This window comes from Lepisosteus oculatus, chromosome 4 (assembly GCF_040954835.1).
Source record: "Lepisosteus oculatus isolate fLepOcu1 chromosome 4, fLepOcu1.hap2, whole genome shotgun sequence".
Taxonomy (NCBI): Eukaryota; Metazoa; Chordata; class Actinopteri; order Semionotiformes; family Lepisosteidae; genus Lepisosteus; species Lepisosteus oculatus.
Genome location: NC_090699.1, coordinates 10,026,645 through 10,044,300, shown reverse-complemented (window position 1 = coordinate 10,044,300; position 17,656 = coordinate 10,026,645). Strand labels below are relative to the sequence as shown.

Sequence of the window (17,656 nt, the reverse complement as noted above, 5' to 3'; positions counted from 1 at the left end):
GTTTCTTTATAGACTTGTATCTATAAGTGCAGTCTAGGTAAATCCCGAGTAGGGGTATTAGTTTGGATGTGCCCATGTCAAGGATCAGTGTTATGAATGATCCCAAAACCTAGTGTTGGGTAAAGTCTTCACCACCCTCCTCACACTGAATCTAGCCCCTTTAGACAAAAGCTGGGATACTCCTTTTACTCGCATTAAACTGTACGTGACCTGCAGTGTGGGGTTCTTGTTTGTACAGATGTCCAGGGCTGTGGCACACCCAGCTGGAACAGGCAATACCTGCTGGCCCAAGGGGCTACAGTATTGCAGAATTGTCCATGAGCGGTCAAAGGACTGCATCCCATGTACAGGTGTGAATTGACAATTTTGTGGGGGGGGTTATCTTGATTTAAAATGTCACCTGTTCTCCAACAGGTTATATGCACACCAAACTCTTGCAAGATGTCCTATATGAAATGCCTTTTTAAGTTTTAGTACTGTCATGATTGAGGGTTTTTTTTTTTACTCAACCCTTCACTGCTCAGCTGGGCATCATAAGTTACTAATCCTGATCCAAGAGAGGACACCCACACACCTGAGCTGTTAGCCAATTAAACCCTTGATTGGGTAAAGGAAGGGGTCATGATGTCTGTGCTGGTGGAATAGAGTGGCAGTAGATCTGAGCTCCAGAAAGTACAGTCCGTGTCCGTCTTCATGAACAGCCACAGAGCTTCCCTTTTGCGGATGCTAGAGGGTGCAAGATCTCTGCTTCTGGTTGTGCTGCACTAAAAGGGAAAAACAAAAGCATAATTGGATCTTGTGGTTTAAGGGATAATGTCTCACATTCCAGGTATCTTTTCTCATCTTGCAAAGATGAGCTGTACAGGCAAGGTGTGTTCCTGCTGAGCCTGAGATGCCTTGTTTCTATAACAATGTTGTTCCTAGCCTCAGCCATTGCCTCACCTAAAAAAGGGATGGGTGCTATGTAAATAGCACAACAGTACTGCGTTCTTTGAAAAGTGTCAATAGGATAACATCCTGGTTGACGTGGTGAGAAGTTTCTGAAGTAGTGGAGTCCTTGAATTGGCACAGTGACCACCATGATCTTCCAGAGGGCTTTTGGAAATCATGTCAAAGTGCTTAATTTTCAGAAGGCAGATCTTGCAAGAAGTGTAATCATGGGTCCAGTTGCCAGTGGGAGGCCAAGAGCCAGTGTAGCTGTAGTGTTCAGTCGTGTGGCTCCAGAAGCTCACTCTTGACGAGAACCACACGGACAGGGGTGATGAGCTTACCTTCACCCCAGTCTGCCCCCAGCACAGCGGGTACAGTGTTTGAATGCTAGTGAACCCTCTTCAGGCTTTGCTCCATTCTGGTCCCGACTTGTTAAAATTCCTAACCATCTGCTTGTAGCCTAATCTCTGACACTGGATATTTACCTTGTGTACCCATTTATACTACTGGCTATTCGGTGAGAAGACTTCAGGTTAAGCTTCTCCCTTGAGCATATAAATGGCTAGCTGTCTCACTAGGGATTTGAACCCTCAACCTCCTGCTTCCAAGTCCACTACTCTCCACCCAGTTGTCCTCATTTTGGAATTGAATGCAGGGCCTTCATGCTGTGACATAGTGGATGAGCACAGTGTCACCAGTCCACCTGCTCAATTAACTTTCACTGTACTTCCCTGCTCTCATCAAAGAAAGTACTGCACAAATAAACCCCACAACCCCCTTAAGCTAGCACCCAGGTTCCTATGTGGAAATGGTGCTGAACTGTAGTCACTTTTGCACATTTTCTACCATTGGTAAGACACATCAACTTCCGCAACTGCCTTTTTTTAATGAAGTTTGCACTACATATACACAATACTGCACACAATGTATATGTTTTAGCGGTAGGCCTTTTGTGCCAGCTTGATCTTGTTTTTATAATCGGGGTGTGCACAAACCCCCCCCCCCATGAAAACAAAGTGCAAGAGGCTTCTCAAGCAGTCCGAGTGCTGTATAGGCCCAGGGCAGAGATCCTACCCCTGTCTCCAGTGTGTACACTTTTGCGGACTATTCATGGTTGGAGAAAGTCAAGGTGCCTCTGACGAGGGGAGGGGAATGAAATTCAGTTGATGCTGCTGGTGGTTTGGCATTTTACCAGCAGCCTGCCAGATTCTGGCGTGAGCTCTGTGTGAGTAACCCCTTGGTACACAGTGCCTTCTTTCCAGCGGTTACGGATCTCTCCCACAGCTTCTCCCACATGCAAATCTCCTGAAAGAGGGACGGCTGGTATCTAGGAAGCCTCACGCAGCCCCTTTCCCCCAGGCATGCTTTCCTGCTCCGGTTTCGTTCGTCACGGCCCTGTTTGTTGTATGCTGGCACGCGAGATGACGGTGCTGTTTGAGGAGCGAAGTACAGCACGCTCTTCCAGACCGAGTTGCAGTCGCTGCACGAGCGAATATAAAACCAGGCAGGAAAATGAAATCTCCTCTGGTTTAAGCTATTCCTCCTCTTCCAGCGGTTTTGTCCAGGACAGGGTTGTGGGGAGGCTGCATGGTGCCTATCCCAGCAAGCATTGGGCACAAGGCAGGGTTCAGCCTGGCTGGAACGCCAGTTCCCCCTCAGGGGGACACATAGATGTGCACACACACTCACGCAGGGCTGATATTCCCCAAAAGCCAACGAACCCATTTTCCGACTTAAAGAGCGTGTTTTTGGAGTGTGAGAGGAAGCCCGTGTAAGTTCAATTCAATGAAATGTATTTTTATATAGTGCTGATCACAACAAGGTTGCCCCAAAGCACTTAACAATGCCAGTAACCATACATTTTGTGAATACAGAACCGAAAAGACCAGAAGGCAATGGAGGAGTGGAACCAAAATCTCCTGAGTAAGGAGGAAAAAAAACCTCTAGGTTTCCAAGGTCAACTGACTGGCCAACCCCTTTGGGCATGCTAACATTATGCAATTAAAAAAAGAAATAAATGAATAAGAGTAATAATCCATCCATCATGTCTTCTGTATGTCAGATCTCTGTAGATCAGTAAATTCCTCCTAAACAATAGCTATATCCACGATGTCCCTCTTGGATCCATGGCAGCCTGGGTGCCATCTGGACATGTGGGGAGTAGAATAGGATAGTCTGGTCAGAACAGATGTATCTGCCTGGTGGGCCAACACAGACGCACAATGGCATGGACAGCAGCACCAGCAGCCATGGTTGCAGCAGGCTATGCTGAAATTCGGGGGAGAACATGCAAACTCCACACAGCCCGCGAGGAATTGAAGCCAGGGCCCCAGTGCTACGAGTCGGCACGCTCACCACTGCGCTGCAGTGCTTACTTCCTCTCCTGCTTGTTTTTGTTCCGTGCCAGCTGGCAAAATGGGTCTCTTAAAATAAATCGGTGGGTCGGAGGTACGGTGGAGGCTATCAATTTCCCTTCGAGGATGGCGGCACAAAAAGAGTTTCCCCTCCAGCGGTCCAACTCGGTGTGTTCGGTATTTTAATGCGTTTGCTGGACTTTCGTAACATGGATTTCAACACCTGGGGCGGACTCAAGGGGAAGAGCAGTGAAGGAATGTTATACATTTTATGAAAGCTAACAAACTGCTTGTCTTTTAGCTTCCTAACTGCTTCTAACCCTGGGAAAGAGGAAGACGTACCAGGGGGCATCTATAGGTCAGTGGAAAAGTACAGCTCATATCTTGAATGTAGTAAAAAGGGGAGTCGGATGTCGTGTTTTGCAAAAGTAAGCAATAACGAAAGTCTTAATAAGGAGTAGTTTTCCGCTACCCCAGCTGGACTAAAAAAACTGGTGGTTCATTTTAGGGATTAGGTCATCTATGTTAAAAGTAGGAAGTTTGTCTGTTACTGTGTATAAAAAGCGCTAAGCACCGTCTATCAGAGAGACTGGCTTTTGCAAGCTGCTCTCCCGTGTGCACACCAACAAACAGCTCTTCTTTCACCATCACCCGAATTCTGTTATTTTAATGTTTTTTCAACAGTTGCTTGCTACATTTCCGGAGGAGGTCGGCACGTGTAGCCCACCCGTCGGAAGAACAGCACCTCTAAGTCCCATCCTTCCCTGTCGCACATGGTATGCATCCCCTGGCACAAGAGAGGGTGTTGGAGTGGCTCGGAGGATTATAGGACGTGATTTATTCGCAATAAAGCTTCCTCCATCCTCTCTGCAGAAGCACCATTGAGAGCCCCTTGACCAGCTGGATCACTGTCTGGTTTGGGATTTGTAGCTCTTCAGAGCGCAAGACCCTGCAACGAATTGTGAAAACAGCTGGAAAGATCATCAGAGCCTCCCTCCCTTCCATTTCTGTCACCTGTCACAAACGCTGCTACACAGGGCCTCCGGTATAGTAGATGACCCCCTCCTATAAACTCTTTGCCCTTCTACCATCTGGAAAAGATGCCTGTATTTGCACCGTGCATCTTTCTTTTCTCCGACATTCTTCCCCTGTTGGTCCGTGTTGGTCTCTGTGTGGGCCCTGTCCAAGGTGAACCCTGCATTGCGCCTGTTGCTTGCTGGGGTGGGCTCCGGCTCCCCCGCGACACCCTGTACTGAGAATCGACGGATCGGTATCCAGTGAGATTTTGCATGAAGGACCCTGAGTCAACAGCGGTGTCTCCTTGCAGCTGAGGAAACTAAATCAAGACCTAGTCGGCGCTTTCAGTTTGCAAGCAGAACACATTCCAAAGACCTCAGCAGCAATCCTAACATCCAGTCAGTGGTTTTTCAAGGATTTTCTCCAAGCCAAGGTAAACAATCAGAGGCATTAGTCAATTGACCTAACTTGGGATGCATGGAGGAAGACCTTTAGCTTTCTTGTCCTCTCTATGCTATTCCATGGCGAAACCCCTCCAGCTAGATACAACAGATTACAATCTGACTGAGGACGTTGATCCACGGAGAAAGACCAAATCGTTACCGCTGGAATGGAATAGAGCAAGAGTCCAAGAGAACCTGCCAGGTTAGGGAGATCCACAGGGAGAAGAGTTAGGAACAGAACTCCAGGGAATAACAAAACATCAAACCGATGATCTGGTTGTACCTAAATGCCAGGATAGAGATTTGAGTGATGGCAGATTCTGTGCTAACAGGCAATTCTAACATCATTGAAAGGACAGCAACAGGGCCAGGTCTCCCACAGAGGAGTACCACAGGGGTCTGTATTAGGACTACAGTTGTGCCAGATTTACAATGGTTGTGTAGGTTCTGGCACTCTTAGTCCTTGAATTCCAAATTCTAGTCATTTCACTGACTAGTGAGCAGGAAAGGTCACTTCACGTCACAATTTTCGGGAACTCTCGACATCACAGCGACTATACAAAGTGCGCAATTTTGTGTTCAATTTGGAATTTGTAAAATATTGCAATACCATCAAATCATTTATTTTGTTACCAAGATTTAATAACAGCTCTGAGAACTTGGGACTGCAGTACCTTTTTAATAACCTTAAATCTTTTCAAGAGTGCCACGGGATCTTTAGTGACCAATTAGGCTGGACCTCTGTGTAATGACTACAGTCTCCCCCATCACTAGGTTTGGAAATGTTAATTCACAGGGAAGAGCACAACCTACTGGTCCACCAACACTACCTGCAGCAGACTGGTGATCCTTAAAGGTTGCCCACAGAGGAGTACTACAGGGGTCTGTATTAGGAACCACAGCTCTTTTAGATTTAGAGCGATCAACTAGCATCTTGCACACCTTGCACACTTGCGCATCTTGCACACTTGCGTGACTGTGCTTTAAACGTGACTGTGCTTGAATAGGCCAGTTTCTAAGCCTTTTTAATCACGACCGAGGAAAACGAATTCCAAAATATCCAGTCCTCCAAGGTGTTGATGCTATAACCCATTGTGCACCAGTTCAGATAAAACAGCAAAACCTGAACCACAGAGTATAAAAGTATGAGTTAGAGCCCTTGTGAGCACTTGTGTCTGAGGTCTACTGTGCAGTAAGATCCACTGGGAAGACAGAAACCCTCATTAACTTTTGTGACCCACCAACTATACTGAGAGCAATGAAAGATGATCGTTGTTGGAGGCACATTGCAAAGCCTTTATGAGCAAACTCTTTGCAACTTGATCACAACATCACAGTTAGAACCCTCAAAGGATTTTACAGTGAGAGTCATTATGATTTGACAAAAGTGAACAAAACACATAACAAATAACATTTTAATGTTCAACTTTCTAACGAAAGGCTGCATTCATCATACATTCAGAGCCCATAAAAACATAGATGCTGGTCTGTTCCTGGAAATTTAATTTGCCTTGTTTGCACAATAAACAACTGTAATGGAGCAGGTCTTACAGTGTGGGAGATAAAAACACCTGCCTCCCATGCAAATCGACCCATGTAGAGATAAGAGTTCAATAACTGATGCATTGTACACTATACAGTACATTGCATTATATGTCCCTGAGACACTTAGTATCTTTAAATACACAGGTCTCATGAATGAACAAGGAAGAGAGATGTTCCATTAATTTAAAGGAAGATATCCCAAATTATTCCATATCATCGTTCCTCTTTTGTGTAACACCTGATACAAAAGGGCACAGCCTCAGGAACCTGTCATTCTGCATCTGGACGGGAGAGAAGACACTGCAGCTCACTGGAGAGAAGCCCCACAGCTGACCTGCAGGAACAAGGCAAGACTCTGTCCGCTCTCTTGAGCTCGGGCTGACCCTGACTCCTCTTGTTTCTCTACCATCGCCTTCACTTACAGCTGTGCTTCTGCCAGTTAATATGTGTATTAACTGGAAATGCATGTATACAGAATATCCATATTTACACTGTAGTGTGCTTTGTGCTTGTACAGCAAGACAATTTTAGTTTAAAATGATCAAAAATAAATGTTATGTAATCTATCAGACTGTTGAACTACAATCCCAGCTTCCCTCATACTAAGGATCAATCAAGATGGACACATGACAGCAGTAAGAAAGCTATTCTGAAGCAGGTTCATTACTGCATTATTGAAGATGAGAAGGAACAGTACCCAAGTGGGAATCTGTTTGAATAACAAACTCCAATCTAGTGTGAAAATATATTTGTCATTGGTTCGTTTTCAATTTTATGATTTCTAATCACTTTCTAAAGAAAAACCTCTCAAGAATAAAAAAATCATTTTTCTAAGCTCTGTGAATTTGTATGTATGCATAGCTACTGTGCTATATTTGTGAGCAAAGGATTTACAATAGGTTACTACACTGTACTACCATCGTGTAGTACAATATACTGTGTTCAAGGTCACTATTTACAGCATTCTACTACTAAAGTATACTACACTGTACTGTTTTAAACCTTACAATGTGTTACTACAGAATAAAGCACTCTACTGTAACTTGTGTCACTCTACTACTATAGTAAACTATGGGATACTATATCTGTAACTTACCATAGGTTACTATATCACTACAGAGCACTCCACTCTACTACTATAGTATATAGCACTGTACATTAGGCTGCTATATCACTATAGAGCACTGCACTCTACTATTATAGTGTACAGCACTGTACCATAGGCTGCTATATTACTGTAACGCTTACGGCCGACAAGCACTGTGTGTAAGAGCCGGCGTACCAGAGCGGGTGACGTCACCGCCCTTCCCTGTGATAGCAGGACCACAGCTACTGGGCTGTGGAGAGATCTCTCTTTAGCTCACGGGGCTGGGTCGCTGCAGAGAGACGCGGAAGTCCCGGGTTCGAGCCTCCAGTCGGGATGGGGCCGACCAGATGCGGCAAGGGCGCCCGCCTGAGCCCCCGTCGCGTTACATTGGTGTCAGAGTGGGGCGGGATAGCCCTTCGCCGGGGACGGCGATTTAAGCGGGGGAGAGTGTAACGCTTACGGCTGACAAGCACTGTGTGTAAGAGCCGGCGTACCAGAGCGGGTGACGTCACCGCCCTTCCCTGTGATAGCAGGACCACAGCTACTGGGCTGTAAAGAGATCTCTCTTTAGCTCACGGGGCTGGGTCGCTGCAGAGAGACGCGGAAGTCCCGGGTTCGAGCCTCCAGTCGGGATGGGGCCGACCAGATGCGGCAAGGGTGCCCGCCTGAGCCCCCATTGCGTTACATTACTATAGAGCACTGCACTCTACTACTATAGTGAACAGCACTGTACCATAGTGTGCTATATCACTATAGAGCACTGCACTCTACTCCTATAGTGTACAGCACTGTACCATAGGCTGCTATATCACTATAGAGCACGGCACTCTACTACTATAGTGTACAGCACTGTACCATAGGCTGCTATATCACTATAGAGCACTGCACTCTACTACTACTGCACGTGGAACGATCCTATTCCTCTCCTCCTCCAGATGGATCAAAGACTCAGCGTCGCCCTCCTGCTCCTGGGCCTGACGGTTCTTGTGGACGGACAGACTGTGGCAGCTCCGTTCACGGTGAGAGGCCTCCACGCGCTCGCTGTCTCGCGGCCGTCGACAGGCAGAGCGGTCGTGAGACACCGACGGCGCGTCGCCCTGCTCTGAGGGAAACGCACCGTCAGGACCTGCTTGGTAGTCTCACAGGTCGCTGAGCCTCAGACCATTTTTAATAAACGAGTAGCATCAGATGAAAAAAGACTTCAACCCCCCAAACTGCCAAGTGCATTAAAGCTGTTCGTATGAGACCTGTGAGGTACAGCTTGAACTGTCTTGATTCATTTCTATTTCTCACTCTCCACAGGGAAACATCACCCGGAACGGCTGTGGAGCTACTAAATTCTGCATTGAGACTCCCACAGGCTGTGACCCGGCCACCAGTGGAAACTGTCTCTTTGCGTCAACCGCTATAGACACAACGAGCGCCACCGGCATCTCTTTTAATCTCCAGGGAAACTCGAGCGGCTACATCGCTGCCATCTTAACAACCGCCGGCAACAGCACGGTACAGTATGCATTCAGTAACGCCACCAGAAAGGGAGCCATCTTGGGAATCCTTGATGAACTCAGTGTCGTACTCTCTGGCCTTTTAGACAGTTCACAGCTAAATGACTGAATTCAGTTTTTTTGTTTCCCAACTAAATGTGGTGGCTTTAAATGTTGCTTCTTCCTGAAAACAAATGATAATTGATGTTGTTACTCATTTACCCTGCTTTCCTTTAAAAAAAATTGTTTGAAATGTATTTACATATCAAGAAACAAGTTAAGACAGTTAAGCAGAATATAAAACAACACTCCTTCCGCAAGTAAGCTTGGCAATAGACAGCAGCCTAATTAACATACTGCTGTCATGCTTCCTGTAGAGCCCCGATCCAGTCAGTACAGGGGTCTCCAGCCCTGGTCATGTTCAGCCCCGATCCAGTCAGTACAGGAGTCTCCAGCCCTGGTCCTGTAGATCTCGGATCCAGCCAGTACAGGAGTCTCCAGCCCTGATCCTGTAGATCCCTGATCCAGTCAGTACAGGAGTCTCCAGCCCTGGTCCTGTAGATCCCGGATCCAGTCAGTACAGGAGTCTCCAGCCCTGGTCCTGTCAGGAAGAGGTCTTTCCGGACCCTATGCAGATGACACAATCCAGGGTAGAGTGAGGAAACACTGGGAAAAAGGCATGTAGGATACGGGAATGAAAACAGGGGGGGAGTGTCCATGGAGTGCTGGTGGTCGGGGGAGGTGTGGCCGAGGCAAACAATCCAGGGATAAGTCAAAAGGGAAATCCAAAACAGAGCAAAAGTCCAAGGCCAGGCGATCCATCCGAGACAGACGATTAAACAACCAGACAAACAAGGAAGGGCTGGAGCGCCCTTAGGAGGAGGGGTTTGCAAACGTGACAGGCCCTGTAGATCCCTGATCCAGTCAGTCTTATACCTCTTGTTGTTGCCCTATAGATAACCTGTTTTTTTTTAAATTGTAAATATAACTCCTATAAGAAAATAATACATTTGTCACTCAGAGATTGTCTTATCGTCAGTGTGACAGTAGACATGCCTGCCTTTTCCTTGTGTCCACAGGGAGATGCCTTTGTGTGTGCTCAGAATGCTGGCGATACACTGTTCTATCACACAGTCTACTCAAGTAATGGATCCAGCCTGATACCAAACATTTTCAATGTAAGTGTCTTTATCTGGGGGAGGGGTCTGTACTGGAGGCAGTGCTGGGGGGTGCAGGACATTATGGAATTCTTCTCTGTGACCTCTGAACCCTGAAGCCACAGGAGGGTGAACATCAAACAGACAAACTCTGAAACACTGACCTGTCACAGATTTTTACAAATCTGAAGACACCTAATTCAAAACAGGAGATGAGGGCCTGGAATGACTCAAACATCTTCTCCACTAGGCTTTAGAACAGCTTCTGCTCTATGGCAGTGTGCATCATAAACAGCTAACTGTGCAATGCCTCAGACCCCAATACATCTCTGCGCTATACATTTTTGATTTGGATAACAATGTATTTTTTGTTGCCTACCATAGATATGTTGTTGTCTGTCATGTATTTAGTGATTTTTATATTAGCTGTACCTACTATCACTACTTATTAAGTACTGTTATGTACTATCTTGTAATGTGCCATCTACGTTGTGTGGTGTTGCCTGGCATACTGTGTTGTGTGCTGTACTATGCATGAAATACGAATTCCAATGTGCATGCACTATACACTCCTAGAGTGCCACGCTATTGCTGTTCCACCAGTGGCCTCCTGGAGATACGCAATCGGGCAGGTGCCATAACAAATTAATTGTCAAGCAATGGTGTTCAGAAAAAGAAGAAAATCAAGATAAAGGTTAAGGGGAATGAAAGTCAAACACTCACTTGAAAATGAACTGTTCAAAGAACTGTCAAAGAAAGTTTTTGATCTCTATCTCACGTTGATGGGCTATAGATCTAATTTTTGCTCTTTCATTTCTTGTTATAAATAGCTTGAAGGTTAGGAGGGGTCGGGCTGAGAAAGGTAGTGTTGGGGCAGGTTGGTATTGGGCTGGTGTGAGTTGAGTTGACGTTGGGTTGGGGTGCGCTGATGTTAAAACGCATAATCCTCATGACTATCATCTCTCTTTCATTCCAGAACACAGTTTACAACGTCACTGGCTCTGCAAACAATAACATAATTAGCTGCACCTTCGTTGCGAGAAATCTCACCATATCAAATGGCAAAGCTACAACACTCTATAACATCTCTCTGGCTGTTGGGGATTTTACAGACGGTAATGTTTCTGTCTGTTCCTCCTGTTACCTGCTAGCTCTGTTTGTAAGAGGTGAAAGATCATTCCCAGACAGGAACAGACTCTCACCTTCAGTCCCAGTCGATGTTCTTAAATCTTATCTGACATGTACAGCTTAGTGCTGGGTGGGCTTGGGCTGAGCTGAGAGAAGTAAGTGTTGTGTGGGGGTGGGGACAGTTGGGGAAGGTTACATTGTTGTTTTGCTGGTGTAATTTGAATTAGGGTAGGTTGGTGTTAGTCAAGAGGGTGTTTTATTGGGATGGGTTGAGATGAGTTGGCGTAAGGTGGGTTGAGTTGAGATAAGCTGGTGTTAGGTTGTGTTGAGTTGAGTTGGGGGAAGCTGGGCTGAGTTGGGATAAGTTGATGTTAGGTTGGATTGGGTTGAGTTGAGTTGAGTTGGGGTAGGCTGGGTTAGGTTGAGGTAAATTGATGTTGGGTTGGGGTGGGTTGAGTTGGGATAGGCTGGGCTGAGCAGAGATAAGTTGGTGTTGGGTTTGGGTTGGCTGAGTTTGGGTAGGCTGGGTAAGGTTGAGATAAATTGATGTTGGATTGGGGTGGGCTGAGTTGGGATAAATTGATGTTAGGTTGGATTGGATTGAGTTGAGTTGAGTTTGGGATAGACTGGTTTGAGTTGAGATAACTCGGTGTTGGGTTGGGGTTGGTTGAGTTGAGATAGGCTGGTGTTGGGTTTGAGAGGGTTTAGTAGAGGTGGGCTATGAAAGGTGGGGCTACAAAAGATATTGTCGGTGCCACTACACATCACGTCTGCCTTGCGAAACCCATAGGAAGTAGTTGAGTCAGCATGTGTAGTCTGCAAAGGAACAAGTAAAGGTTTATTCCATGCTGAAAGGAAAAGAAATTAAACACCACATTTTGGTTAGTCTTCTTCAGGTGCCTTCTTCACACCCGAAGAAGGCTCCACACCCAAAATTGTATTTCATTCCTTTTCCTTTCAGTATGGGATAAACTTTCCCTGCTCCTTTGCATGTCTGGCTCATGGCCATTCCCAGACAAGAACACTGAGCTCTCCTGCCCAATCACATCCAACAACACAGGAGAAACACAGAGTTAACAGAGTTAACATAGAGGGACAGAGTAAAATAACACGAAACAAAAGTATTTCCATTGGATTTTCTTTCACTAAACTGTTACAATGTCAGGGGAAAAATATAGTTATATATAGTTAGAAATATAGTTATTTAATCACCACACAATGTACAGGATGCCAAGTCTTGCTTGGTGTCTCCTCAGTGAGTGCAGTACTTGGTAGCAACAGTGTGAGCCCCAAACTCATGCTTGTTTCGTAATATTTCAGGATCATTATTTAAGCCAGAAGTACAATCATTCTCCAACCACACAGGTCCAAATAACCGCAGGTAGTTTCATGACTCGGCAGAGTCACTTTTCAACCAGCCCCCTTTTCAAGGGCAGACAGCAGCAGCTGAGGTGGGGTGTGTTTCACTATTCACAGGCACACTGCGCGCACCCGATGTCCGGCTCCAAACTCAGAGAAAATTGGTGCTGTCCCTGTACAGCGCAAGCGCTCCTGCCCTCACCGCAGTGGACGGTAAGACATCTCCCTGCTTTGTCAGGATCATCAGGAGTCCATTCCTGGAATTCCATTCCCCAACACCCATTTCAGAGCAGCCCGAGCCTCTTCAAAGGCTGTGATGCCCAGTACCCCATCCATTCATTTTCTAACCCACGTGATCCAGCCAGGGTCATACAGGGGTCAGAGTTGTTGTGCCAAACAAAGGGCGTCAGCCGCGCGTTTGTGTGTTGAGAGTCATCTTTATTTCATATGCATATGGGAGTCTTGTTCTGGTACGCAAGACTCCAAAGACAATGCCTACAGTGCTCTTTCACACAGCGAACCAAACAATACAAGATACAATCCCACATGAATCTCTGCTTGCATCGTGGCTTTATATGGTCATTCTAGAAAGCTGACCAGTACCTATATTTTCTTTACTGCTGGATTGCGTGACAAGCAGCCCTTTCTGCTTGTAAACTGAATATACCATTTGTTCCAGGAGAGGTCACTCGGTCAATTTCCTGAGAACTATGCCAGCTATGCCTAAAGATGCAGTGTCACTATATTATTTTTTGAGACAAGACATCCTGAGACGGAGTTGGTAAAATATAAGAACAGAAATACATAGCCAACAAGATATAATACAAACTTTTAGTCAAAACTTTTAGCTCATTCCCTCAGAGTCTATCCCAGCAGGCAATGGGCGCAAGGCAGGGTACACCAGTCAATTAAAGGGCACAGACAGATACAGACAATAGTACACTCACACCAGGGCCAGTACCCACCAGCAAGGCTTTGGGTGGTAGGACGAAACCGAGAAAACACAAACTCCACCTAGGTAGCAACCCAGGTTGTTAATAGTGAAGGAAGATAGTACAGGGCAGGTGACCATTCCTCATTTACCCTGAGGCTGTTCAGGCAGAACGTGCCTGTTTAGTTGGGAGATTAACTTAAATCTGAATTCCTCAATCACACCCTCTGATTGTTAGGGTTAATTGTCATATTCACGTCATATTAGGTCACCTGCAGTCAGACACGGGAGAACATACAGACTCCACCCAGATAGCACCCCAGGGCCAGGGCTGTGAGACAGCAATGCTCACCAATCCACTTCCATACCATCTTGTAAAACACTGATCACAGTTAAAAAGCGTGAGCAGGGAGCTGCACCAGTGTGCATGAGCTGCAAGGGAACAGGCAGTGATTACTTCCACACTGAACAACAGAAAGAGGAAACACACTGTTCCAGCTACTGAGGCTTCTCCAGGTCTGAGGGGGAGAGAAGATAACATAAGATTTTTATTGTCTCCTGGGGGAAATGTTTTCAGGACACACAGCACTCCTGGCCATTTAAATAGAATGCAAACAAAAAAAGAAAGGAGATACCAAAAAAAGGAAAAAAAGAAGAAGAAAAGAAAAACATTGCACATTAGTCTATCACAAACTAAGAAAAACATTGCACATCACTCTTCTGCACATGTATAACACATAACAACGTGGAACATTTATAACACATCACAAAACATATTGCACTCGAGGGGGTTGTAAGAGTCAAAATTGTGTTTATCCTTGACATTTGACATCGACAGCTCTAATGGATAGTGGAACAAAGAGATTTGAAACAAACCGGCTGTGGAAACATGTCATCCAATCGGTAGAAATAGCTGTCATCCAGAGAATTCTCACCACCTTCACCCCTCTCTATAATATGCACGCTGTACAAACTGGAAAAGTGCAAGAAAACTGTAAAAGCACACCTTTGACCCATGGGGCGGAGCGGTGGCTCTGTGGCTCAGGAGCTGTGCCTGTGGCTGGAAGGTTGCTGGTTCAAATCCTGCAGCCGGTAGAGGAATCCTACTCCGTTGGGCTCCTGAGCAAGGCCCTTAACCCCAGCTGCTCCAGGGGTTATAATTATTATTAGGCACACCTGAAGAAGGCTCCACGGCCGAAATGTTATGTTCTCTTTTTTCTTTTTTTCAGCATGGAATAAACCAATTACTTGTTCCTTTGCAGCCTACGCATGCTGACGCAGCTACCCACCTGAACTTATTATTATTATTATTATTATTATTATTATTATTATTATTATTATTATTATTATTATTATTATTATTATTATTATTATTATTATTATTATTATTATATTAAACATTAAAAGACACCTCTCTAGGACTGGCAGTAGTGAAATGCAACAGTAAAAATAGTTCATATTTTATTCCTTTTATTATTTTTTATTATTTGATTTTTATTTTTGCAAGGCTAAGAAAACCATTCCATGTCCCAAACCTTCATACCAATCCATGCAGATGTTTTTATATTTGTTCAATGACTGAAATTTTCATTCAAGCTTAGTAGACATATTAGAGAAGACATAAAAAGCAAAAGTTACATTCTAGGTGTGCCGTGCTTCAAGGAAGCAACTTTCGAAGAAAGACAAAAAAATGTGTTTGTTGGGGTTTATTTTTCCCTGTTTTTATTCTGGATTTTTCTTTCTACTGTGTGTCCTATATACAGACATCTGAAAATCTGAAACTTCAGTCATGTTGTCCAAGGGGTTCCTTTGAACCAGGCCTAACCAGGCCTGTACCGCACATGCTTTCCAAAATAATTCAAGGTATTAACGGGTGCTCCACTCCAGGAAGATATTAGCCCCAGATTCAATATGGGGGAGAGGAGGTATTAAGGTGCATTTTGTGGACCTGTGCGCCGAGATTAGAGCACTTTCAATTTCCTGTGTATCCCCCCACTGTAGGTCCCATTTATCATCCAGAATGTGGGTTTCAGGTAAACAAGAGACATTCAAACACTGAGCAGCCCATCTGCAGGTGGAGCAGTGGCACAGTGGCTGAGGATCTGTACCTGTGGCTGGAAGGTTGCTGGTTCAAATCCTGCAGCCGGTAGAGAAATCCTACTCTGCTGGGCCCTTGAGGAAAGTCCTTAACCCCAGTTGCTCCAGGGGTGCTGTATAAATGCCTGACCCTGTGCTCTGACCCCCAGCTTCTCTCCCTGTGTGTGTGTCTCATGGAGAGCAAGCTGGGGTCTGTGAAAAGACAAGTTTATAATAGAAATTGTGTATGGCCAATAAAGTGATCTTATCTTATAACCATAACGGAGACATATCATATATGCTTGCACAGAGTGTTAAACTTTGGTTCCTAATGCAAGAAATTGTATATGACCAATAAAGTGATAAAAAAGGGGCTAAAAGATCATTTCATTTCTTTTGCTTGGTTGTAATGCCTGTGTTGTATTTTGTTGGTTTATTTTTGTAGAAATATTCTTTAAGCGTTCTGACAGGACCCCTTTGAGAAACAAGATGGTGTACCGTATCTTGGGGGGGCTTTATCCTGTTAAGGAATGTAGCAAGTAATGAGCCGAGGTGCTCTGTCCTGCCTGGAGCTGAACATTTAGACTGTGCAGTGGACCCACATCATGTGTTATTGTATATTAACACAGGGCACATGTGATTCCGTGCAAGATCAAATGCAGGTGAACTCACATGTTTATTCACCTGTAGATTGTGTTTTCTTTTGCTGGAACTGGTTAGCCTTGTCCTGAAATAACTACAGCTGCTCTCACACTCAGAAAGTAACGTCTCTCTGTTGCTTCTGCTCTCTGCAGGGATGCTGATCCTGGTGTCTGGGCTGATCTTTGGGATGTACTAGCGAGGACCAGATCAGACCTTCGAGCCTGTGGGGGTGCTTTGTACAATTCTAGTCAGCGTTTACCTTTGAAAAAAAAACACCTTTACTGAATTAACTGAATTCCCTAATGGAATACAGCTCAGGAGAGGAGAATACATGATTAGAGAAATGGAAATTTAGTCACTGAATTTGGTAAGGACTCCACTCTCTGATGCACCTGTTCCCAATCCTGATTGGTTTTGTTCCAGCCGAGCCCTCAGCTACACAATCTAACTCTTCATTGACAATACTAATACTAATACTGATACTGATACTGATACTAATACCACTAATACCAATACCAATATCAACACCAACACTAAATGGAGTTTATAACAAAAGTTCGGGAGGGATGACAACAACCAAGCTCGATCGGACTCAGCTGTCAGTAATTAGCAATCGCTCCTGACAATCCATTCCTCTCCCAAACGCTGTAAACACCTATGAGATACATGTTATTTATGTTATGTTATTACATGTTACTGTTATTGCTATTGTGTAACTGTCTATTGTCTTATCTTCTGTCCTATTTATATACTGCACCTGAGTGACTAATGAGAAACACTTTTCATTATACTATGCACCTGTGTAAGTTTAATGACAATAAAGTTGAATTGAATTGAATTGAATGAGATCCCTATCTCTCTATCTCTCTCTAATGCATGTCTCTTGCATCCCACCTCCACCTCTGCAGCTGCCCCTTGGCCACCCTGCTTGGAGGTCCTGGTCTCCTTGTCCCCTGGCCGGGAGGTCCGCCCTCAGCCAAGCGGGTTAAGCCACAATTTCGCTCCATGACGCTTGATTCTTGCGTGATGTTCTTCCTCGTGAATTGGCCTTTAGTTCCAACAACGGCGGGATTTGTCGCCCTTTAGTTTGGAGGAGGAGGAGTGAAGAGGAGATGGCGAGGGGACCCGCACTATCGCCTAGCAGGACAAAGGGGTGAAAGGGAATAAGGGTATTTAGTATTTAGTGCGCATGCATGTATCATGTGTAAAGCATGAACATTGATCGCACTTTTGTTAAAATTATATCGATGAAAATTATATCGCGATAATTATCGTTATCGAATTATCGCCGGGCTCTACGCCTGCGGTTGCCTTGGCAGGGCCAGACCAAATGATTTCGCGGGCCGGACGTTCCCCACCCCCGGTTTACAAGGATGTTTTTTTAATTAAATATTTGTCGTTGTCCGGGATGTGTGAATACCTGTTGATTGTCTTTAGACAGATGATGTGATAAAAAAAAGTTTTTCATTATCTTTAGGACTTGACGGTAAACACCAGTGTTCC

The 17,656-nt window shown here is 45.1% G+C and overlaps 1 protein-coding gene across 1 annotated transcript; it reads left to right on the top strand.

Annotated features, from left to right (window-relative positions):
* Positions 1–6,496: 6,496 nt before the first annotated feature.
* Positions 6,497–16,991, top strand: LOC107077258 (putative ferric-chelate reductase 1). Its single transcript, XM_069188612.1, has 7 exons — positions 6,497–6,636; positions 8,312–8,395; positions 8,679–8,879; positions 9,940–10,038; positions 10,994–11,132; positions 12,622–12,717; positions 16,306–16,991. Exons 2-7 carry the CDS (start codon positions 8,312–8,314, stop codon positions 16,347–16,349), a joined length of 663 nt encoding a protein of 220 aa, XP_069044713.1. The 5' UTR covers positions 6,497–6,636; the 3' UTR covers positions 16,350–16,991.
* The last annotated feature ends 665 nt before the right edge of the window (positions 16,992–17,656 follow it).